The 26,631-nt window shown below is 41.4% G+C and overlaps 1 protein-coding gene across 1 annotated transcript in view; it reads right to left on the bottom strand.

The window, feature by feature from the left end:
• Positions 1–402: 402 nt before the first annotated feature.
• Positions 403–26,631, bottom strand: part of LOC149285358 (cadherin-related family member 4-like) — a 42,618-nt gene continuing 16,389 nt past the window's right edge. The window contains exons 2-12 of the mRNA XM_089495325.1: positions 15,220–15,379; positions 14,690–14,781; positions 14,372–14,464; positions 14,141–14,244; positions 13,810–13,940; positions 13,178–13,361; positions 11,754–11,904; positions 10,274–10,376; positions 9,620–9,832; positions 6,459–6,604; positions 403–516 (exon numbers count right to left, since the gene is read on the bottom strand). Coding sequence (XP_089351451.1) covers positions 403–516; positions 6,459–6,604; positions 9,620–9,832; positions 10,274–10,376; positions 11,754–11,904; positions 13,178–13,361; positions 13,810–13,940; positions 14,141–14,244; positions 14,372–14,464; positions 14,690–14,781; positions 15,220–15,379 — 1,491 coding nt within the window. The remainder of the gene's footprint in view (positions 517–6,458; positions 6,605–9,619; positions 9,833–10,273; positions 10,377–11,753; positions 11,905–13,177; positions 13,362–13,809; positions 13,941–14,140; positions 14,245–14,371; positions 14,465–14,689; positions 14,782–15,219; positions 15,380–26,631) is intronic.

Below are 26,631 nucleotides of genomic sequence, written 5' to 3'. Positions count from 1 at the left end.
GTAAAACATTATTTGCAGAACAGTATCACTTCTAACATTGCCCTCAAGGCTAAGTAAGGTTTTATATTGTCCTATAAGAAAGACCACCTAACAACTGACTTCCAGGAGCTGGGAAACCCAGTTAAAAACTAGTCCCAGAGAACATTTTGGATGGCCCCTTACAAAGCTCTCACATATAGAGGCAGCTCACAGGAACCAAGACAATAACATTATTGAAGTGGAAATCATATTACGTTCCCTATGGGACCAGTAGAAAGTAGTTAAAAACAAGGTAGCCAGCAGAAAATCGTGAACTACCTCTGCATTTTCATTACATTATTTTCTTGAAAATCACTTTAAAAGATATGTATAATAAAATAGTCAATTTGGTGTAGTTTAATTTTTCTGGACATCAAACAAATGTTATAACTGATCTTGTGGAAGGCTGGAAACCAAATGGTCGTTTTTTTTTTCCCCGTCCTCAAAGCCAGCGTCTTTCACCGGTGTGGCTGTTAAATAGATACTCTCGTCCCGTAACTGAGGGCAAAGAAACAAGACTTACAAAGCCTTTCATAGTATGAAGCAACCAATGTCTTTGTTAATGATATAAAGGGAAACTAATTGATACACATAGATTATATTGCTAAAAGAACATCCTGTATATTATATTGCTAAAAGAACATATTATAACCAATGATGTCCATGTTTTCTTGAATGGAGAACAGCTTAGCAAGTACCCAAAATGGGATAAATGGGATGAATGTAACAACTTAAAAATAGTCATTATTAAGTTACATTTCCTGATCAGAATGAAACAAAATTAAGACAATTTGCATTATTCAGGCGCCTATGCATGGGACCAAGACTGTCAACAGAGGGGCCCCAAATATAAATGGTCTCTTAATGCAGAAGTGAAAAACCTATGTATTGACTCATGGTGTGATAGGCAACATTTGCAGACCAATTAAAAGTGATGTACAATACTTAAAGGGCAAAATGATTCTTACCTGGATCTTGAGCTCTTCCATCAAACTGCTGTAAAAAAAGAAGCATTGTGAGATATGCCATGATTTAGATATATGATGTATATGTTATACTAAAACACCAAATAGGTGGGGCTATTACTAGTCTCACTAAGTTGTAGAGGGACCAAGTACGTATTAATGACTATGTATTTAGAATTAATTGATCCTCTGGCTTTAGGGCCGAGGTAGCATGGAGCCCGAGGTGTTTACTTGAGCCCCAGCGCAGTTTCCTGGGTCACGTCCACAGTCCTGCACTTTCACTGTGGATGTGTTTGCACGAGAAACACCGGAATTATTATTATTATTATCTTTTATTTATATAGCGCCAACAATTTACGCAGCACTTAATACAATACATAAGTTCAAGGGGTATGACAAGACGAGAATTGACAGACTAAGACAAACCGATACATTAGGTGTAATGGCCTCGTTACCGAGCACTTCTCACTTCCTGACCCTTATGGGTCCGTGGATGGCTGAGCACTTTTATTTATTCACGTGTGCCAATTAATTTTCTTCTGGAATCACATTTTTTTTTTAACATGGCGAGGAGACAACTTTTGGATCACAGAGGTTGTGTTACGTTTCGAGCACTGCGGTGGAACTGGACTTTGAGTGGCACCCTACCTCTTCCTTATAGTGGTCCTCCTTTTCGGAGGTGGACCAGAAGATCCAGCCCTTCTGCAGGCCTTGTGGCCAGGGAGGGAAGGAATTGGTCTGGCATACCCCCTCGGGGGAATGCCAGATTGAAGTCAAGAAGAAGTATCAGACTTCTGCTGCTTTCACGAGCACAGAGCACTCACAGAGAAGCACAACACCTCGGGCTTCCAAAAAAAAATATATACCGTATTGGCTCGAATATAGGCCGCACTTTTTCCCCCCACTTTAAGTCTTTAAAGTGGGGGTGCGGCCTATATTCGGGGTCTAGCGCCCGACGCCCGGGACATGCAGTCCCGGGCGCCGGGCAGGCAGCAGGGTTAGGATACAGATCCCCCTCAGCGGTGCAGGGGACCCGTATCCTACTCTCTGATACGCTCAGACAGCCTCCCCTGCCAGCACTTCCCACGGGGGGAGTGCTGGCACGGGAGGTTGTCTAAGCGCATTGTGCGGACAGTCACCGACTGCGGAGGTTGTTTACCCGCATCGCCGCAGCCGGTGACCGTCCGCACGATGCGTTTTACCTCTGCCCCCAAGACTTACCAGAGTAGACTCCCTGGTGTCTTGCGGGGCCGGTGGGGGACATCTACGCAATACGCGTATACAACTTCCGGTGCCCCAAGACACCCGGGAGTCTGCTCTGGTAAATCGGGGGGGGGCAGAGTGGCAGCATATCTCGGGGGGGGGGGGGAGGAGGAGGACAGTGGCAGCATATCTCAGGGGGGGGAACACAGTGGCAGCATATCTCGGGGGGGAGGAGGAGGACAGTGGCAGCATATCTCAGGGGGGGGAACACAGTGGCAGCATATCTCGGGGGGCAGGAGGAGGACAGTGGCAGCATATCTCGGGGGGGGAGGAGGACAGTGGCAGCATATCTCGGGGGGGAGGACAGTGGCAGCATATCTCGGGGGGGGAGACAGAGTGGCAGCATGTTTTTTTGGTGCTTTTTTAAAGAAAAAAACTTTTTCTTTAAAAAAGCACCAAACTTTTAGGGTGCGGCCTATATACGGGGGCGGCCTATATCCGAGCCAATACGGTATATATAGTTTTGTCCATAGAGTGTACGTATTAGGGAGCCCCAGCATGTAATTTCCGAGGCATATGCTATTCATACCAAGCTCAGTGGACTGAGAGGAGCAATATCTTTCTTTTCTTTCTCTGGTGGCTGTTGCTTTGTTGTATCCACAGGGCGCTCAACTTCTGTTGCTGAGCTGAGATACATAATAAAAAAAATACAGTAACTATCATAACATAGGCCATACACTGATACTGAACAAATGGTATGTCATGTCTAGCTCTCTTTACTCTGGTGTAGTGTCTACATAACTTCCTAAAGGTTCCCAGCATTCTGACCCATTTTGTTTAGATTTTGTCCTATGTACAAAGCATATTTCCAGTGCATAGTATTGAATGAGGAGCATGACAGTTTTATTGATTATCATGGCAATTTCTTCACATTTCAAACGTTGCTCCAGACTTTCTCCTTAAGTATATATTGTAACAGGCAACAATGTCAAAACCATTCATTGCCATGTAATGATTTCTCTATGTTTAGTGACATCTTGACACCATCCAACAACAAAACTTGCCCTGCAGCCAGACATGGACGTATTAGATGCTTGAAGTTCCTTCTGTCCGGTGTTTTATGTATGTACTTCAAGTGAGAGTGGTTACTAGGCTTATGGAAGAAGTTGGTAACACAAGAACGGGAGCAGGCGTAAAAGAACTACTGTATGCTCTGCCTTCCGTTCTCTTTACTAGGAAAACAAGTTGTTTCCTACTTCTGAAGGCACGATGGAAACATCCCTGCATTTGACAAACATGTCCCTTTCCTAACACTTACCTGTTCTGCAGAAGGGGTTGGGTTGCTTCTTTTGCACTTTGAGAGCAAAATTGGAACCTGGAAAGACACATTTGTAATTGCTGGTGTTATCTGTGTTAATTATCCCATATAATTATCCCATCATACCCAGATTTCTGTATTCTCTTTATTTGACAGCTTTAGAGCTTTAGTCTATAATCCTAGCCAGACAGAACTCATCATATATATGCCTGTAGGTTTCTGTTAGTACTAATTACTGGGTTGTAAGAGTTTGATGTAATCCACAATATACATGGAACTCTCTTCATTGTAAATAAAATGTTCTCAATTTCTTCTCAAATACTATACATTTCTAAAACATCCAAATATGTGTACTCATGAGAGACTATTACAGGGGTGTCCAACCTGCGGTCCTCCTGCTGCTGCAGGACTACATCTCCCATACTTCTCAGCCAGCGCCATAGCTGAAAGAGCATTATGGGAGATGTAGTCCTGCATCAGCTGGAGGGCCGCAGGTTGGACACCCCTGGACTATTACATGATGAAGTGATGAGAAACCTGCACATTTCCCTTCTATGAGCTTATCCACTTGGGAGATTCCCTGAAGTGGAATTTGTTTCTATCTACAGGTCACTGATGGCATGTCAACCACATTCACAGCCTGTTTGTCTAACTGTTAGCATGATCAGCAGTCTTTACACAGTAAAGTCCAGAAGGACAAAGCGTATGCTAGCGTTGCCTCCAGAGGTGTTTTAGAACGATCTGACTCAATGCTCGTTGGAGCAGGGCCTTCCCTACCTTTTTTTTCATTTAGTCAAATTGGTTTTTGTGCACTACTTGTTATGACTTATTTACCTTTTATAGGTAGCTGTGGAATATGATGGTGCTATATAAAACAATGAATACATAATAATATTATTACTATCAATAATAGTACATACCCTTTGGCCAATTTCCAGGCCAATAGTGCCAAAGCAGTAAGAAACAGAGCTCCGGTCAGTGTCATTACTACCATAAACCAGATATCTGGCTGCCAGTATGTCAATGTCTCAGTGACAATCTTGGTTTGCTTTTTTGGAGTCTAGTGAAGAATAAGAACTTGGGTAAATTTCCATTTTTTACATTAAAAGAAAGTGTGTACGTTTTCTAGTAAATGTAAAGTTGAGATGTTCTGATAAGTACAAGTAGGTTTTGTTTTCTTAAATAACTTTAATGGCTAAAGATACAGTGTGCATTGATTCCAGATTGGACTTTATTTACCAAATGGAACAGCGATGAATGTACAAATGTATGGAAGGAAAGGTCAATCCTCATTGGTTGGAAGACTGGCCAAGGAGGTTAATCACTCCTGTGAGAAAAATAATTCAAAAGCAATAATACTAAGTGCATTATAGTTTCACCTAACACTCACGTAGCCAACATTTATGAGTTCTTAATGAAGAAACAATTGGCTTGACCAGTTGAAAACACGGAGAGAGATACCTACAAAAGGTTTTAAACAGATAAGAACACACAATGAACAGATTCTGTAAGTGTTGGACACGCCTTTTACTCACAGGAGTAGTTGTTGTAGTGGTGGGTTTTGTTGTGGTCCAAGGAACTACGTTTACAAACACAGTTGCTGTAGTAGTGAACTGAGGGCTGGTGGTGCTGTCAGTCACTTTAATGAGAAGTTCAAAGGTTTGAGGGTCAAATATGCCATCAGGATTGTATGAGAAGCTGCTGTGTCTGAGATTGTTCCCATTCATAGAAAAGCGGTTGTTTGTGTTACCTGCAAATACAGGAGAAGGAATTACTAAATGCATAAATGGACATCTGATGATGCTGCAACCCATAGTTGCATCATTGTAGTTAGATACTCAACCTCATTTTTAAGGGAGTAGGCTTTAAGGCAGAAGCCTCTTGGAGCATTTTCTTTAAGTATTCAATACAGTGTATACAATCATGAAGCGTAGCAGTGAAAAAAGCTGGATTTTAGTTCAAATGTTCCGATCAACTTCCTGAATACAAAGGCCTGATCACCCTCTTTAGTACATAAAATACCTCAATCTGTCTTTTCTAGAAACTTAAAGTATTTATTGAGTGTATATGCAATGTTCTGCAAAAAATCATAGCAAAAGGTGTGTAAACATCATAAATTGTGTTTGTAAATGAAGTATATTCTTCTTCTAAATGCTTTACATAAACAGTTATCAATAGGTCACAAATTCCTATAAAAAGTTTCAGTTCACTTATGCTCTTTAATTAGGATGTCAAAATTATAGTTATTGAAAACAATGCAATGTTTTAAAAAAACGTAAGTGATACCAGTAATATGAACTATGATGGGTGATCCCATTTAGTTTAGTACAGATGCATCCTGCAGTTAGATTTTTTAGAAGTTTTTAAAGTGATTAGATAGCAACAAAGCTAAATGCACATGTGTATATTTGGTTTATAATTTACCACCCACGATGCTGTAACTCAACACGCTAGTGGGATCCTTGTCAGTACATGTCAATGTCACGATGTTGCTTCCAGTAGAAAGGGTAGAATAAATCGTAGTAGTCTGATAAGTAGGATTACATTCTGGTGGGTTGTCATTATAATCCTGCAAATATATAACAATAAATAAACAGTCACCACTTTTTTTCCAGTTATTCTATTGTTAAAATAACTGAAATTCCCCATGCTCCAAGTTACCTGTATAGTGTTTCTATAAGAAATGATCTGTACAAAACATTAAACAAGACTTTTAAATCATTTTGCATATACTGGCACCCTAGCCTATATATGACAATATATATATATACGTGTGTGTGTGTGTGTGTGTCTGTGTGTGTGTCTGTGTGTGTAAGGACATGCATGCATTAACCACCAATATCAGGATCCTGATCCTGAGACAGTTTTACAGTAAGTAACTAGGGAGAATTTATTTATAATTATAAATAAATATAGGAGAGGCTTCCAACAATAAAAGCTACCGTATTGCTTACCAGTACACTGATGGTAATGCTGCAGTAGGCAGTCTTCTGATTCACGGGATCAGGTATGATGTCATTATTAAGATCTACCACTTTGATCCGGAGTGAGTAGCTGGATTTAGTCTCAAAATCCAAATTGCCAAGGAGGTTAATCTCTCCTGTGAGAAAGTGTTTGGTAGAGATTAATTACAGAATATATATTTACATATTCAAAGGAAATGTTATTGTATTTTGTTTACTGTATTTTTTGGAATTTAATATGCATTACGTAGGGAAAAAAGCAATGTTACAATATCCTATGTCTCTGTATACATAGTAAATTAAAACACTTTTTATGCTCTAGAATAGCTCTTCTTGAAAGATGTTGGAGCGGAGGGTAGTTCTTCTCTTGTTGCATTATTCTCTCTATTGCAAGCAGTGTTGATACACAGCTAATTAATTGCTGCACAAAGCTGCTGCCAGAAGGGAAGCTACGTGTTTACTTTCTGAGGGTAGAGTCTTTCCTATTTTCCTGTGCTCTAAAATAGCTTGTGTGGCAGTGTTTAGGTGATAAGATGTATGTGATAAGTAATATCCCCACCACACTGTTACACTGATACTTCAATGAGCCAAAAGCACATTAGCTGTAGATGAGCAATGTAGCAGCCATGCCAGAGCCTGGCTTCTTTTTTTTTTTTTTTTTTTGTTTCAAATCTCTTTATTGAAAAGTAATAAAACATAATACAACACAGTGGCACATTGTATATAAGATGGCATAACATCAATACAACAGTACCTCAGTAGAAAAATGCAGTCAGGCACATTATCGAATGACATGGACTGAACACATCATAATACAATCCAAAAGTGTCCGGAGTGCAACAAAACAGAATGGAGCTGTAGAAAACACAGATACAGTAATCTGAAAGCAACAGAGCACCCGGATAGCAAGACAACTCCTCGCCTCGGACAGACAGTTGCCAAAAGTGTCAGCATATATAGAGAAATGACACATTAGAACATGGAAACAAGAAGGAAAGAGAAAAAAAACAAAAAACAAACACACAAACATACAACAAAAATTGCCCTAGGTACAACACCAGTAGATACATATAGATACATAGCACCCTGAGGATAGAAGAGACACAAAGGCGAGAGGTACGGTACCTAATACCTAATATCAAGTCGCAGTCGAGACAGGTGTGAATGTCACAAATAGGAAAACCTGTCGGATTATTTTAAGAACGGACTCCCGACCCGTCCGTGCCGCATAAGTCAAGTAGACGACTAGAAGTGACGAAAGCGGTCCACGGCAACCATTTAAGGTCATTTTTATGTTCCCTTCCCCTAGAAGAAGCGACCAAATCCTCCATATGAGAAATAAAATTGACTTTAGCAATCCAGGCACCAACAGAAGGTAAGTCCTGCGACCTCCAATACCTGGGAATAATCGCTTTAGCTGCCTGGATTAGGTGAAGGGTCAAAGACTTCCTGAAGGCAGCAACAGAGGAGGGAGGGTGTAACAACAATAATGTCTCAGGGGAGGCGCGGAAATCGGGATCCCCAACCTCACGTATGACCGCCACAACCACCCTCCAAAAGGGCTGCACCCGGGTACACTCCCACCATAGGTGAACATATGTACCATCCCGTAGGCCACAGCGCCAACACAGCGGCGAGACCTGAGGAAGGTAATGATGTATGTCAAAAGGCACCCTGTACCACCTGGAGAGGAGCTTATATGCGTTCTCCTGGATTTTGCTCGATAAAGCCCCTTTGTGTGTGAGCTGCAACATATGAGACCAATCCGCAGCCTCAAAGGTCCTGCGCAAATCCCGTTCCCAAAGACACATAAAGAAAGGCGTAGAGGAGCTATGCGCGTCAACTAGAAGAGAGTATATAGCGGAGAGAAGATGGGGAGGCTCTCTATCCGCCACACACAAACGTTCAAAATTCAGGAGCTCTCTAGACAACACGGGATTAGATAACAGAGGTGTGAGGAAGTGCCTAAATTGGTGATACGCAAAAACCGCAGGGAATGGGGAGGGATCCCGACCCGAAAGTTCCGCAAGCGAGCGGACAGCAGCCCCACGTAGCACATGACACACCCGGAGAAATCTAACATGACTAGGGGTAAGATAATGGGAGAGGCCAGATGTGACATTACAATCCAGGTCCGGGTTGTGGACAAGGGGCATAAGCGGACCAGGTTCGGTAGCGAGCAATCGCTGTGATAGGACTTTCCGCCAGACCCGCAGGGTCGCCGAAATCGTGGGGTGAGATCTAGGCACCATGTAACGATGGCAGAGAGCCTGGCTTCTTAACCCTTTTCATGGTGAAAATGCTTAATTCAGGTGCGTCTTATATTCAGGAAAATACCATATTCATTGATTTTCTAGGAGATCCTAGTAGTCTTTGTGCATGGGGCCTCTTGGAATGGAAATCTGGTCCTGCACTTTTGTGATTGACTTTTATAGTCTGTACCCAGGGTTTGTTTTATTGCCTTGGGCAAGCCTTCCCTTGTGGTGTCCCCCTAGCCCAGTCAGCGTACCTCTCACCCACAGATCACAGTACTGCAACCTGGTTGCTGCTTCCAACATTAACATATGCCCTACAGCAGAGTTGCAAACTGCTGAAATTAATCTTTACTGATAATGAATTAAAACATTTAATGATCTTAAGTTTATGAAAAGAACATCAATTGATTTTTAGTGACCTAATTGATTACATACAAAGCAACATAAATCTGTCTTGATTTGCATTTTGACCATATATACTATTTTCTATATTTGCGCACCCATCATCCATTATTTTTGAATTAGTCAATCAATTATCGGACAGCTGGTAAACCTGCCCAGGGGACCTTGCACAGATTTATTTTTATTGTAGTAACATCCCAAAGCCAATGACCCCAAAATCCACACCCACTGCATTAATTTAGAAGAAGAAAGAAAAAAAGAAAGAAAGAAAGAAAGAAAGAAAGAAAGAAAGAAAGAAATAAGAAGGGCATCCATTTCATAGGGCAAAACAACACATGTTGATCAGCAAACTACATGTTAAAAGTACTTTCAGTGTTTATCTGGGAATGCCCTGGTCAAGTCAACTTGCTTTAGGCAATAATATTTTTTTTTACTAACAAATAGCAACCTGCACAAATATCCAGTAACATAGATATAAAGAATAATAAATCATACCACTTCTGGGGTTGATGTAAAAAACGGGTGGAGTTGGGCCTCCTTCAATGCTGAATTCAACATTGTTGAACTTGTAGTCTCTATCCGTGGCATTCAGTTGCCCCACAGAGGTCCCAAATGCAGAGTTTTCATTTATGGAGTAGCTATTGGGTCCAACACATACAGGGGGATAGTTGTTCACAGGAGTGACAGTTACATATACAGGGATACTGGCTAAAAAAAGAGACAAGATATTTATGTATCAGAATTTTCCCCTAACATTTTTATCATGTTTATTTTATTCAGCTCTCGGTGAAGCCTCTTATTATTAGTTGTGCCACATTTACCAATATCAATGACACCGAATGACAAAAAGTGTTGTACTATTGGTTTAAAACAATGGATTTTGTTACGATAAAAGCTGTGTAAATTGTATTTTACAAGCAACTTCATAGCTTTGAATACTATAGAATAGTATTTATGTCATTACTGTATGCATTATAATAACCAATTTATTTTATTGAATATTATCCTTAAAATAACATTAGTGATACGGAATGCGATAAAACAAATGTTGGTTTAAGTTGTGTGTATATCTCAGAACACAATGTTCCTGCTGACTGCGGTACTTTTACCACTATAGTGTCTGGGTATTAAGAATGAGTGGATACTCACTGGTAAGCTGTGGAGTGCCACTGTCTGTCACTACGATTGTGGCCGCGTATTGAAAGTTCACGCTGGCTATTTCCTCCGAGTCGTATGTCAAGGTCTTGTTAACCTACATAAAGGGAGGTTAATAAACAAAAAAAAACATTGGTGTGTAATAAATAAATAGATAAATGCATCACAACTTCAAAGGTGATTCCTCAAGAACAAGCAAAATATGTGACCAGCTAACTGGTAGGCTGGAACCAGGCCTATACACACACTGTGTATATATACAGTATATAAAAGGTGGAAAAAGTTCTGACATGATTTATCTTTTGTCTCATTCTTTAACATCACAAGAACCTGGCATTTTAACAGGGGTGTGTAGACTTTTTATATCCACTGTACATGAGTTATGCGCAGGGCCGGCCCTACAATGGAGCCGACTGGGGCAATTGCCCCAGGCGGCACTTCAGAAGGGGCGGCACTTTGCCGCCCCAAGCGTTTTTTTTTTTGTTTTTTTTGAAGCGGAGGAGAGAGAGAGGGGCACCGAGTGGTTCTCGCTTACCCGCTCGGCGCCCCTCTCTCTCTCCTCTGCGGCGAGTTTCCCTGTTCAGTCTCTGTGCCGGCTTGTAATGCAGAGCGCCGGAAGTGACGTGAATTTCCGGCGCTCAGCATTACAAGCCGGCACCGTGGCAGCACAGGGAGACTCGCCGCAGGACTGTTTAAGGGTAAGTACCGGTGGGGGGGGTAGATAATGCCGCCCACCCCCCCGGCGTCGGCGGGGGGCGGCATTTTAAACTTCGCCCCAGGCGGCGTTAAGTCTTCGGCCGGCCCTGGTTATGCGCATGGTAATACTTAAGGTTCTGTTGGAACTAATATGAGCTTGGTGCAGGGGCGGAACTAGAAACCACCGGGCCCTTATGCGAAAATTCCCCCTGGGCCCCCCAACTTCAACAGCTAGTCTGTGCCTTCTTTGCCCCTTGCCCCCTCCTTCCCAGGTAAAACATATGTAAACACACAAATTACACACATTTACTCAAACTCAACACATACTCCATCTCAGCCACTTACACATCCATGCACACACACAATTACACATCCATGTTTTTATATATATACATACACACATACATATATACACACACAAACACATATATACACAACAGATATATCCCACCTCTCTCACTGATCCTGTGACCCCTAATATGCTCCAGTCTCCCCGTGCGGACTCAAAATTGTTTAGAATGGGCCCTTACGACTTGGATTGGTGTGATCTTAGAGGCACTGGCCCCATCACACTGTGACCCCTGTAGTTATGCCAGTGGCTCGGTGCCTAGATCTTAACACTGACTTCACCCATGACCATTAGGTATATTTTTTCCTGTCTACATGGTCTTTCTATACACGAATGTAGTTATTTATTTATATTTATGACAAGTGTAATATTTGTTCCTTGCTATGTCTGGGGTGTGATAACACACCTACCCTGATAACCACATCTCACCTGAAGTTGAGACCCTTGCATACGAAACGAGTATAGGGAATTGGCATTGGGAACCACAGTGTAAGAGAGTGTCGTGTTACTAACATCTGGGTCCTTGCAACTAAACGTCACCAATGCTCGACCAATACTTGTAGTCTCCGGAACTTGAGTCCTAATGATACAGGGAAAAGAGAGCATTGAAAGTTAAAAATCCTAATGCTATTAAACTAATACATCTTATAGAACATGATTAATATGCAAATTACAATTAACCATTTTTGCACCTGTAAGAAAAACTGTGCATTTACAAACAAGCAAGGATTATATTATAATTCAGACTAGATTGTATTGCAGGCACTGTGCACAGTCTATACACTCCCTCCTCCTCCCCTCTCTTCTCTGCAGCTTTACAGAGAGATCAGAGGAGACCAGACGCCAGCTGGAGAAGGTGAGTGAGCAGGTGGGGGGTACACTGCAGGGTGAGAGGGCAAAGAAGGCTGTGGAGAATGGGTAGAGAGACCTAGGGCTAGAGAGTAGGGAGCACAGACAAGACTGGGATTGGAGGCGGGGGCCACAAAAAGAGACTTATTTTTGGGCAACAAATTTGGTTTCCAAATAAAAAAAAGTTTACCCAAACTAAAAAGGGCAGGAAAACTGATCCAAAAATTAAATGAAAAATGTGTCTGAAATTATCTTGAGCCTTGTGCACAAGTCTAGTAGTTAGTAATGCATGTAAACAATGTTTATCAAACACTACAGTGTTAGCCGCCCAAAGTCTTAATGTCAGAGGCAATTACCCCTTTCCAGCCCATCCATGATGAAGAGTAAGCTATGCTAAAAATTTAGCCTTGGAGGCAAGAGTAGGTGACCAAAAAACTTGTCAGTGACACCAGTGTCTTGGCCCTGACACATCACCTCCCCCTGCTTGTAGCACAGAAGTCAATTGATAAGATGTTTTGCAAATAAGCTGTGATGCAGGAACAGGCAGCCCCCTGGGCTGTCCCAAATTTATTAAAACAAGGTCTGGTCCATGTCAGCACAGACAGGAATGCATGTCTTGCTATGTAAAATGCTATGTATGTGGTAAAAGCGAGGCTACTTGCGCGGTGTGCAAGTGCTACAAAAAAAAAGCTACGGACAAGGTAAGAGGATAAAAGAAGGAGGGAGGAAGGGACCAAGCGAGAGAGTGTAAGAGGGTTAGGGAGGGAGTGTGTGTGTTAGGATGAGTGTGTACGTGTAGCTGTGACAGGAAGTGTGTGTTGTGTAAGCATGAGTGTGTAAGTGAGAAAGGGAATATGTGTAAGTGTAAGAGTGCGTGTGTATATATGTGTACCAGTGTGTATGTTAGGGGAGAGGGGGGTCAAGGTGCCACTTGGCTTTGCCTGTCCCCCTGGCCGGAATGTGTCAGCCCACCCCTGCCCTGATGGAATGGATGAGACTCTTACACAAACACAGCAGGTGTGCATGAGGGAGCCATTTCATTGACATCAAGCACTGTAATGTTGACAGTGGCAATGGCACTGTTGCTGCGTTGATTCTTGTCATAAGCTCTGATCTGCAGCATTGTGAAGGCCAGGGACGCGGTTCTCTCTAAGTCCAGGTTAAAAGTGTTCCGAATTACACCTGTATCTGAGAATAGGAAAAGACAACCCAGAGGGCAGAGTTGCTTAGAGAGAAGAACAAAACTATATATAGTTATATATCTCTGTATTTTCATAGTTGGATATATATATAGATTTAGTTTAAGATATAAGTTGCATAAAAAGTAAACACAACCCCCCCTCCAAAAAAGGTTTACTGTCTAAGAAACAGTAGCATTTCCTTTAGATGCCTTTTAGCATTTTACCTGCCCTCTATCCCTCTGTCTATCTTATATACAGAACAATATATCAGAATCCCTGGCACAAGAGGGACCCCAAGTCACCCCATTCTATGTTGATGGTTGATGAAAGGTTCTTTATCATCTGCACAGATATTGAAGAATGAAACAAACCATGGTGCATACATGTGTGAAGCAAATACTTGGTTTGAGTTACAGTTTATATCTTTAGGGTCATCATGAATGAGACATGATTACCTTCTTCAATGTAATAGGCTGAGCTGGGTGTTATCATCTCATACTGGACATTGTTGCCTTGCGCCTTTATCGTTGTGACTGCCATGCCTGGTTGATTAGTCTCTGGAATTGTTACCGCTATGGATGACACCCTGAGACAAAGACAATACATGGGTTCATTTGTTGATGGATTTCACACTGAAAGCATCATTTGTGTGGGTTTGTGAAAAAGGTAAGGAAAGTTTTATGGGTTTTTTTTTTGTAATAACTCCTCACATAAGGCAAAACTGGTTAGTAACCAATTAATTTCAGGGTCACACTTTTTAACTATGCTTTTATGAAGGAAACTCACGTGAAGTTAATGGGATTCTCATATACGGAAAGCACTTCCACAGTCAGAGTTCCATTGCATTTATTCCCCAGTGAATCTGTCACCAAAATCTGCAGCTGGTACGTCTGGGAAACAAAATAATATCTTTGTTTACAATCACCATAAAAAGTGTCGTACTACAAAATCCATAATTATTTTACCCAGTACATGTTTGGGATGCGATACACTTTGCTATTGTTAACAAGTACTCACTTTGGCTGCATTGGTGAAACCCACAGCTGGGGTTAACACACTTCCACTGGAAGACATGGTAAAGGGTGAAGGAACAGGATCTGTTATGCTGTACTGTGGAGAGCAGGTAAATAAGACTTTAATATGGGATTCAATCTTGGTCAAGTGTGGCTGTAAGGTTACAAGTAAGCGAAACTTCTATAACGCCCAGCCGCAGTTAAACGCACAATGGTGTGTGCCTACAGAAGAGCTTTGTGGAAGCTGTAGGCTCAACAACTGAAGACCTACCCATGGCAACCAAACTGTTCACTTTATAGTAAATATTTCTTTAAAACTTACTTTCACTGGGGTGTTCTTTGGCTGTCGCAACACCACTTTATAAATAGGGCTGGAAGCCGGGATGTCGGAGTAAACCGTCACTGTATCTCCAACTGTGTGGCAAAATCAAGTTAATAAAATAAAAACAAATCGTCATGCAGAGAACTAACAAATTAATATAGAAGTGCATAGAAAAGTGGCTTCATCACCAAAAAAACAACTGACTAGCACTATAAGATACATACAGTTGGTTGCCAAAGCCCGTACATGTACGGGGTCAAAATGCATTGTTTTCAATGAGTTTAGGGACCGCCCATTGTCCTTAAGGGGTTAAAATGATCATTTTTTTAAATAAATATCCCTAATGTGTCTCAATGCATGCTGGTGCAGATATGAACAAAACACAGTGCTGGATGACATCCCCTGGCTTTTCTTTACATTTAGAAAACACGCAATTGCAATCTGTAAACAGTTTTCTAAAACCTATATGCTGGAGGTCCTTTGCATAACATTTTTATTGCAATTGGGTGCCTGAGTACATCTTTTCTTACCTTGGCTAGAAAATCTTGGTTCACATTGTGGATTTGCAACTTTGATAATCCTAACAAAGAGCTGACCAGTGACATTGTCCCCATCGCAGGTCCCTGTAACTGTCAGAACATACTGGTTCACCACACTTGCATCTAGGGCTGCAGAACTGCTCAGGGTGATCTGTAAAAAACAGGGTTTCAGTTTTGCCTCATATGATCCGGGATTACGATCACGTATATACATTATATATCACACACTAAAGCCTTTACATCACAGAAAAAATGCAAGCGATACTTCCACCTTTCATTAAACTAATGTTCAATATACATAAAGGATAACATTTCTACGGCATGCAGAATGAACAGTCAACAAACACGGAATTATTAATTTGAAGTGTATGGATGGGTTTATTTTATATACAGCAGACAGTGTATTTGTATGAATAATATTACTATATGGGAATTGCCAAGTGCACAAATGTTCAAACATAAACGTGTTTTGACATACACAATTCTGAACACTAAGTAATACAATTCACCTGACAAACAATTGCATTGGGCATATATTGCTTAGCCCGTCACTACATCAAAGTACCCCAAGCTTGGAGAGTCCTAATTAAGTTTTCACGGCTATATTGCTTACCAAGGAGCAGAATCTGTGGGACTGCACTGCATCTTAACCCAAATGAAACTCACAAGCAATTTAAAGCCTAATCTGGACACCATTAATGAGTCCCCTATGCAGCAGGAGGGGTCGGAATCTGCAAATGCGCATAGCACAACATTTACACGAAAATATAGAGGGCTTTTGTACTTGTTGGTCATTATTATTCTAGCAGCAACCCAGGAATTAAAATTTTTGGCTCTTTATGCTTTTTAAGGTTGCACGCTCCTCTATCTTTTTGTATAACAGATTAACTAGTAGATTTGTGCAAGAGGCCAAAATAATTTCAGACCAAGTTTTTGGCTCTTTCGTTTTCAGAAAATGAATTTTGTTCCCTGCCCTTTCGCTTCGTAGAAAATTCGGAGAGCTTTTTTTATTCTGAAATAATTTATTCAGCACAAGATTCCCCACAAAGTGGAACAAAGTAACTGACAACTAATGTTGCCTCACTCAGTTGTCCTTGCTTGACCACAAAGGTTAAAGGACAAGAAAGAGTTATGTTGATGGTCATGAGGAAATGTGTCAGGCCTAAAGGTTTACACTCATGCTGTCATGAAAACGTGCCAGAAGTGGAGCGTGCTGCAACGCTGCTCCTGCGATCCACAGTATCTTCGTGGTGACTCGGAGAGTTTCCACGTACGATGATTACTGCTACAAGCCTGTCTACTAACTTAAAGTAATGAAAAAAATATGCCGTCCAATGTTTGCCCTATAATTGCCACTAAAGATATCGTTTTTCATTCATATAAGGTATTTCCAAACTCAAGACACTTAATGAATTTTTAGGTATATTGGTCAACTCAGCTACTTTAGTGACCATTATAATAGCAAAATCAAACAAAAATGTGGGTTATATCATATTTTAGGGCAGCTGATAAAGGCAACATTAGTTTCCTATTGAAGACACTGTTTGTTAATTTAGGGGAATCATGTGCTCCCCTCACAGCAGTAGAGCAGACTTATATTTCATTCTAGTAGCTTGAGGTCCACAGAACCCCTGAGAGTTTTACTTTACTAAGAGGGTGGTCGATATGTGGAACTGCCTCCCTGCAGAAGTAGCCAGAGGTCTACAGAACCATTGACATTTTCCTCATCTGTTTCTTGTGGAGTTTGCAATTAAAAATACCTAATAAGCAGGACCTGTTACCTTTGAATCCTAACCACATTTTCTGCCAAATGCTAATCATAACTTGTTGAAGCCTAGCCCAGGATACACCACGCACATACGCAGGCCCGGACTGGGACAAAAAATAGGCCCGGGCATTTAAGCCTGAGCAGCCCATATTTATTTATTTATTTATTGTTAAAGCCCACCCTTCATGTACCATCTTTGCATTTAATCATTCACACAAATCATTAACACATTCATTAATGCAGTCACACAAATCATTCACACAATTCATCCACACATGAATTCATTAATTGTCATACGCATTCACACAATTCATCCACACATTTATTCATTCATTCTCATACGCATTCACACTACCCCCTCTCATCATCTTATCTGCCCCTTCTCACTATGTTCCCCCTTTTCACTATGTAACCCCCTTCCCCACTTCTCAATATGTACCGCCTCTATCTATCCCCTCTCCCCCTTTCTCACTACCTAACCCCCCTCTGCCCCTTCTCACTGCAGCCCCTTCCCTCACCCTACTTACCTTGTTGCCAGAGCAAGCAGCAACTGCGACCGCGCCTGTGGCAGGGCAGGATTGACTTAGGGGCTGATGGAGCTGCAGCTCCAGGCTCCTACCTTAAAATAGGCCCAGTCAGGACCGGACTGACTGGGCCTATATGGCCGCATTAACGCAGAGCCCCTTAAGCCCGCCGCAACTGCAACCGGGTCCGCCACTCTAAGGCAGAGCCGGCCTTAGGTGTTCTGGCGCCCTGTGCGGACTACTCCTCTGGTGCCCCCCCATCCCAAAAAAAGAAAGGAATAAAAACTTGTAACAAAACTCCCCTTTCTCACTATCTATCCCCCTGTATCACTATCTACCACCTCTGCCTCTTCTCACTGTTATCATTATATACTGAGGCAGACATTGACGGTGGTACAGCATAATACTTATCACTATATACTGAGGCAGAAATTGACGGTGGTACAGCATAACACCTACCACTATATACTGAGGCAGACAATGACGGTGGTACAGCATAACACCTATCACTATATACTGAGGCACACATTGACAGTGGTACAGCGTAATCCCTATCACTATACATTGAGCCAGACATTAACAATAGTGCAGCATAACCCCAATCACTATATACTACGCCAAACATTGATGTGGTGTAGGCCTACCACTTCATTGTCTGGCTTAGTAGTAGGGATGCACCGAAACGAATTCTGGACTGAAACCAAAAATGCAGCATTTACCTGTCCGAAACCGAATATGACCTCCCCACACCATAAAAAAAACACTTTTATTTAAAGTAAGTAACACACCAAAATAGGACAAAACAATTAAAAAAAATATTATATGTATATATATATATATGATTGTTAACAGCAATCACATTCCTATCATGCCCAGGCATACCCAGATTCCAGGATGTACTCGCAGACTTGGCATGATAGGAGTATGATTGCCCTATCTACCCCCTTTCCCCCATCTCACGCCCTTCTCCCTATCTACCCCCTCCTAACTATCTACCCTCTCCCTCTTTGAAGTTCACTTACCTTTCAGGAGTCCTGCGGTTAGGGTGCAAGGCCTCTGCCTCCCAGCTCTGCCACTGTATGGAACAGTATAGAGTGATGGGAGTTATGATGTACTTTTAGAGCATAATTAGATCATGAAAAAGACATTGGAAATGGTACAGCATAACACCCATCACTCTCACACACTTACCAATCCACACCTATATACCAATCCACACCTATATACCAATCCACACACATATACCAATCCACACGTATACCAATCCACACGTATATACCAATCCACACGTATATACCAATCCACACGTATATACCAATCCACACGTATACCAATCCACACGTATATACCAATCCACACGTATATACCAATCCACACGTATATACCAATCCACACGTATATACCAATCCACACATATATACCAATCCACACATATATACCAATCCACACATACACCAATCCACACATATATACCAATCCACACATATATACCAATCCACACATATATACTAATCCACTCTCACTGAATATTTTCCTACCTTTCCTCTTTTCTCCTTACAGCTCCTTTTCCTCCTCTTCGCTCCTCTTCTTCAGTTCTTCTGTCTTCTCTGTCTTCTTCCGGTTCAGAGGGCACGGACAGCGGTGGGCGCGGCTTCAGTGTTGTGCGCCGGGATCTGACAACAAACCCCGGCGCACAGCAGCTGTTGCCACGTGGATCACAAGGGAGCGGTATCGGAGGTCTTTAAAGACCTCCGATACCGCTCCCTTGCGAGCCTGCTCCTCCAGCGGCGGACATTACTGTCCGTCTCTGGAGGGGTGCCGGGTGCCGCAAGTTGGCACCCCCTGATGAGCGGCACCCGGTGCGGACCGCCCCCCGCCCCGTGACGCCCTGTGCGGTCGCACACCCCAAAGGCCGGTCCTGCTCTAAGGGGCCGGGAAGCCCCCACCAGGGCCGGCCTTAGGGGTCTGCGGCCGCACAGGGTTTAAATTAAACATCGGGGTTTTTTTTCAACTTTATTTAACATCCTCCATGTTAAATAAAGTTAAAAAAACTATTTAACATGGAGGATGTTAAATAAAGTTAAAAAAACCCCGATGTTTTAATTTAAACCCTGTGCGGCCGCAGACCGGTAATGCCGGCCTTGGTGGGGACTTCCCGGCCCCTTAGAGTGGCGGACCCGGTCGCAGTTGCGGCGGGCTTAAGGGGCAGGTGCCCCTTATGCCCTGCGTTAATGCGGCCGTAGGTAGGGTAGGGGCCTGGAGCTGCAGCTCCATCAGCCCCTAAGTCAATGCGGCCCTGCCGTGGCCCGGCCCACCGGTGGCCAGTCCGGGCCTGCACATACGTCAACACCACATCCTACATGTACACAAATGTGCAATTAATGGCACACTTTACCCACAAATACACAATGATACATGTATGCATTAACTTTGGAATAGTCTAAATGTCATCTAGTATTAATGTACAAACAAAGGAGTTATCCATCTATGACCCTCTATCAATACTGTGAATAGGTGTAACCTCACCTCTATATTGTAAATTCCTCCCGCTACAATGGATTGACTTGGGCTGTTAAAAAAAGTGGTAGCCGGGTTCACTTCCATAACTACACTTGGTTTGGTGATGTTGCAGTTCTCCATAGTAAAACTGTAGACAATGCTTCCTTTAGTTGCATTCTCAAGCAGAGAAACAGTATGAGGAAGTCCTGGAAAATCTACTGTAAAAAAAACAAAAAAAAACTACAAATCATTGTGTGTACTTTATGCTTCTACCAACGATAAACACAGATCACTTTTGGTTGCTTTCAATATTTCTCTATAAGCACTATAAGCAAGTTATTCCATACATTTTTTGCATTGACATTGCAGGGATGGGGATAATACATACAGTATGTTGTTAGTAATGGGTCTATTGTCTTCATACTTGTCAGTGCTTGAAACTCAGTGGTGACAGCTAATCAATGAGCCACTGAGAGATGAATTAAGAAGATACCAGAATCTAGAGAAGGCACAAGATAACTTCCAACCCCACTCAAGCATTGTCAAAATATAGGGTCACATTTCGTGTGTAAGAATGATTTGTATGGCACCTGGCATGGTCTCCAGTTTGGCCAAGGATATTTAGATAATCTCTCTACCCAGCTACTGTCTCATAGGACATTTTGTGCATTGGAATTGGTACCATGACAGCATTATTTGATAGCGATGTTTTATTATTGTCACTTAAGGTTTTTATCCAAAATAACAGTGTAATTTTTATTTTAAAGATGATTCATCAAATGATGAGGAGGTTGTCATGCAGCGCATCAAAAACATACAATTTTATGTCAATTAGGACCATTTGGCCCTTCTAGTCTAGGCATTTGTTCCTGTTGTAAAATCCTTAATCCTATTGTTTTATAGTTGTAATAGACTTATACCTATCCCATGCATGTTTAAATCTCCCTCTCTACCACTTCTGCTGGGAGGCACTACATTCAGTGTAGTAAACCCCCCCTAGATTGCATCTAGTTTTAGACTATATCCTCTTTTCCTAACTTTTCTTCTTTTGGAAATATAATTCCTCTATGTTGAACCTTTTAATGAATAAAATAGAGTGTTCTTACTTTGTGCTTGGGTCTGCCAAGAGAACTGGAGTACTATATAAAGCACCAAAAGAGGGGTTAACCCCATGGTTGGTACTGGTGTCTCTCTGCTTAGTAAGTAGTCTCGATGTCTCTTCACACAGCTTTGAAGTTGCTAAAAAAAATATAAAACAATGGTTGTTAGGGTTACTTTATAAACCAAATAACACCAGAGCTGAATAAATATAGATACCTATTATAAGGCTTGTGTTTCTCTGCGGTGCATATTACAAGCATACCAGGAAACTTCCTAAACAAACATCTTGACAGTTCTTCACAACGATTTAGTGATTGTCTAACTGTGGCAACCAAACATTTCTAGTAAAACATCAGTTTTCTAGCAGGAAATTCCGCTGTGATGCACCACTGAGAAAAGCCACCAGTTTGGATGCTTGGATATTGTTAAATTAAAGCAGAATATGGAATCAGCTGTAGACGGTGAGACCTGAGAATTAGCCCATTCACCTTGAGACCCAGAGAAAATTCCTAGTGTACTGATGAAGAGGTTTTCTCTCACTCACTTTAGTATCTGAAATTCAGCTGACCCGACTGTCAAAGCTGACCCAGTAGGGTGATCAACTTCTGGTTCTGTGGAAAAAGGACTGTCGCCCAGAGTCTAGGCTGATTTTCTGTTACATTGGAAAAAAAACCCTGAAACCTACTATACACACTCACTCGTTTCACATGCATTATGTATCCTATGCACATATTGCAGGCTTTCCTCTTTCATTCTTCTGTGTACTAGATTCAGGGGTATCTACAACAGACTTGGGGCTTTAGCATCCTCAGCTACCCCACAGCCATGTGTAGATTGTCACGTTATATGCATCACATTCTAAATGCATGCACTGTCTCTATCATAGCCCCACAACATAATTGGATAACCATTATGCCATTTTTGGATAACCATTATTTTTTGGATAACATTATGCTGGCAACAGCAATACAGGTCGTTAATTAATAGACAACAGTTTGCAATATATTCTATATAACAATAACCAGAGGATCAGTTACAAAACGAGTTGTTAAAGTGACACTTTGAGTGTAAAAATTGTATTTTCTGATGATACTTGTAGAGAGTGACAATTATACAGCCTAATATTCATAGTCACTATTATAAAACCTGGAATAAAATTATTTTAGAGACGTACACAAAGTAGTACTTACCTGCGCTTTTGTGACTGCCCTCTGTTGTTGGTAACTAACAACAAGCTTATATCTAGTATGCAGGGATCACACCTATTACTTGGGTCACTTAGTTGTCTAGGGAACTATCTGGGTAAACACAATGGCTGAAGCTTGTTGTTTTATAAAAGTGGAAAAGATGGAAAACAACAATGAGACAAAGCAGCTGAGGTTTGTGTTAGACAAACACATGTCCCATAACATAAAAATAGACAACTAGTGGCACTGCAGTCAGTGAGAAGGGGGTTATATTAGAGTTGATGAGCCAGATATAATTTCCTGAATGTATCAACCACGTTTTTCAGGACACAATTTTTACATATGGATGACCAGCCCAGATAAAATGCTGCCCTGCAGTATTATAGTTTACAGAGAATAGTCTGAAAAGAAGAAAATATCCAGTGAGCGGCAGTTGTGTTGACGAAAATGCCTTGTTGATGTCAGAGGTTAGACTAAAATGGGCAGACTGGTTCGAGATGACAGAAAGGCAACAGCAACTCAAATAATCACTCATTATAACCAAGGTATGCAGAATACCATCTCTGAATGCACAACACATCGAACATTGAAGCAGATGGGCTACAGCAGCAAAAGACCACACCGGGTGCCACTCCTGTCAGTTAAGAACAGGAAACTGAGGCTACAATTCACACAGGCTCACACAAAATTGAGCAATGGAAGACTGGAAGAACGTTCCCTGGTCTGATGAGTCTTGATTCCAGCTGCGACATTCAGATGGCAGGGTCAGACTTTGGTGTAAACAATATCAAAGCATGGATCCATCCTGCAGTGTATCAACAGTTCAACAGTGGTGGTGGTGTAATGGTGTGGGGAACCCCTTCCCAGTGTCCCATAAGAATGCCCCTTATCAAAAAAATAAAGGTTGACAAAGGGCACCCCTGTCATATCCTCCATTTCATATAGACCTCTTCTGATTCCAAACCATTGACCCCTACCCCTGTGACCAGATTGGCATAAAGTTTTTGTTAAACAATTAATAAATATTGAAACTATAACATACTAAATAGATGGGGGCATGCCACATGGTCAAAGGTACCATCGGAATCTAGACTGTCCAATGTGTCCCTGAGCCCTGACCCCTTGTCTAAGTCATACAAGTTGCTGCCATGGGCACACGGATACACACTATCGATTGTCTTTAACGCACACTCTGGGCTGGGTATAAATGCCTACCTATAAAAGATTGTAGTCTATTAGCTATAATATTAGTAAGAATTTTAATATTCTTAAAATTATGGGCCTTTAACCCATCATGAAAGTAAGGTCTTTATTAGGCTTTAGAATAGTCCTTGATTGTATGAGTGAACCCAATGGTGGATCCCCCTGTGAGTATTTCTTCATATGGGCTAGCTAGATGGGGCTTTATATGTAGAAATGGTATTTTATAAAAGTCTGCGGTGAAACCATCTGGACCTGGAGAATTATATTCTTTAATTTTTTTATTGTTCAATTCCTTTCTCTGTCATTGGGGCATTCGGCACCTCCATCTGCAATGGCGTTAGCTTCTGCAACCCTGCCCTCTGCAGTACCTCCATGGCAATATCAATGTTATTGGGCTCTGCCTTATATAAATCGTTAAAATGCTGCTGGTAGGCCCTGCATAAAGCAATGGATTATTAGGCAGTGGAGCATGCAATATTGTAGTGCACAATCTTCTAGCCTTCTTGTCTAGCAGACAACAGTGTACCTGAACTCCAACTGGGATGAGCTCTTTGGAAACGTGTCCAAGAGTATCTCTCCTTATGCTCAGGGGACTGGCTCCAAGCTAACTATCAAAGGGCTCAGACATTATCCCACAAAGAGAACCATATTTGTGTTACCATACTTTTTTGTTTTTGCCAAATAGAAGATCAGGTGGCCTCTCAAAACCTCCTTTGCTGTCTCCCAAAAAAAAAGGATTTCCATATGTTCTAGATTATCATCAACAAAATGGCCCCACATCGTTAAATTCAATTCGATGGGAGTATGGTCAGAGGTATGTATGATATTTGGTACTTTTACATATAGTAACGATAACACATTTACTTTATTATGCATTCACAATAGTTTGATTTATCACACACTTCCTGTATACATGTATATTACACACAAAGCTTATCTAACTTACAACAAAAATCTGGAAATAAAGAAAAATTGGGAAGATGTCCAAAGTGCTGAGATGCCATTTTTCCAAATGCTCCACCTTATAGTTCACCACACCAAATTAATTTTAAACTCACTCCATGTGTAAATTCCTTCCTTGAAGATTTACGTGATTATTTTCTGCACACACAGGCACAAAATACAGGTAAAATAAATGATTCATTTCTGATCACTGATCTGCTTTACAGAACATTCTCATGCACAAACTTGGAGAAAAAGAGAGGGAGAATGAGACAGAATCCTTTAATACTGAGAGGCTGTCTCCTGAAAGCTTGTTTCAGGAGCACTGGGTGGCATTAATAATCCCCCAGGGTCTTCAACATTTGGACTGTGTTCATTACTGTGTACATCAACCACCATGTTGCCCCCCCTGATTTATTAATGTTGTCCCTAATTGTGAAGATCCTGCTTTAGGTACCTGATTTAGGCACAGAATTAAAAGCGCAAGCTGCCTAAGCGGCGCGCTAATTGTCCATTGCTGGACATTAGTTATATAATAAGGGTCACTAAAAGGTCAGGTTAGTTAAGGCATAAAGTTTTGGTGGGCTAGGCTAGCTAAATCTAATTCTAGGTTACTGGGCAGGCAGTTTATTTAGCGCAGCTGATTGGTTTATCAGCTGTGCTGCAGCACTAGGTTTGATTGGGCTTTCTGTGCGGCGGGAAAAATAAGCACAGCTGATTGGTACAGTCAGCTGTGCTTACAGTGTGAGGCAACTGTAAAATAAATAAATAGCTGCTCGCAGGGTGATTAAATTCACCTCAAGAAAAATCTTCAAGGAGCTGTTGCTGAGCAAGCGTCCCACCCCCCCCTCCCTTTTGTTTTAAATGTAAGGTATGTTATATGTATATTGTCGTAGTTTTATAAGGGGTAAAGGTCGCCTCTGTGTTGAGGTGGATAGAGGCTTGGTGTTACACAATCTGGCTGAGAAAAGGGGCGGATTGTATTTGGTGTATTATTTATAAGAAGTTATTTGGTTATTACGTTAAATGGTTTGTGTTGTTAATGCCTCTTATACCCTTTTAAATAAAGCTACGGCCAATTTTAGCCAATTTACAATTCTGTGTCTGTGGTTATTTTATTGATTTGTTAGAGGTTAATATGTACATGCAATGGAAATTGAAATACATAGTACATTAGTTGCTGATAATAACTGATGAGTTAACTAACCGCACAACCAGGACATACTGAAGGACATTAACACCTCCTCCGCACAAACTTGTAAAATAAACTGTACATTTATATCATTGGTCATTGATAGTGATTTTAATACTATAAAAATACATAAACCTTATGTTCTACTGACACCTAGTGGCAATTGCATCTCTTTACGGAAAATAAAACCCAAAATAAAGGTACATAGAAAAACCAGCAAAATGAATCAAATGATTAAAAAAAAATTAAAGCTTTGTTTATATAATTTGATAAAGTTAAAAATTCAATAAGAAAGCCACATTGTCTTTTGTCTCAAACCTTCTTCACTTTCAGGAGATTTCCATGAAAAAACACACACATTTCAATCTCCTGCTGCTATTTGCTATAAAGGGTAAGTAAACCGTCTCACAAGCATGCACTTTAGTGTGCACCTAATCCACAAGATTAAACACGTTTTAATTCAACTATAGAATTTGATGGGAGATAAAACCCATCTAGTCTGCGCACTATTTGATTTGAGATTTTAATCGGTCCTTGGTATCATCTTAGATTCAGGCCAGCACTACCTATAGGCAATGTAGTCCAGTCTGCCTCAGAGGTGTCCCCACCTAGATCCACTGCAAGAGGAATGGCTGGTCGGAGAAATCATGGATCTCCCTCTAACTGGCTCTAAATAGAGGGAGCGCGAGGTCTGTTTAGACCTCTGTCTCATTGCTCCCTCAAGATGCTGTCAGAGATTGATGCTGAGCCCTAACACATGATGTCATATCCTGGCACTCAGGAGGGAGGGATACAAGAGAAATATGAGAAGAGATAAAGAGAAAGTACAGGATAGATAAACAGAAAGGGGAGAGATAGAGAAGACGTTGAGGCAAGAGGACTGGAGATAAAGAGAGCAAAGAAAAGGAGATAAAGGAAAGGAGAGATGGAAAGAAGAGATAAAGAGACTGAGGAGGAGAGATAATGTAAAGAGGGATTAAAAGAGAA

The sequence above is a fragment of the Sceloporus occidentalis genome, unplaced genomic scaffold, assembly GCF_023333645.1.
Source record: "Sceloporus occidentalis isolate IW3139 unplaced genomic scaffold, rSceOcc1.0.p SCAF_79, whole genome shotgun sequence".
NCBI lineage: Eukaryota > Metazoa > Chordata > Lepidosauria > Squamata > Phrynosomatidae > Sceloporus > Sceloporus occidentalis.
This window is presented reverse-complemented; position numbering and strand designations above follow the sequence as displayed.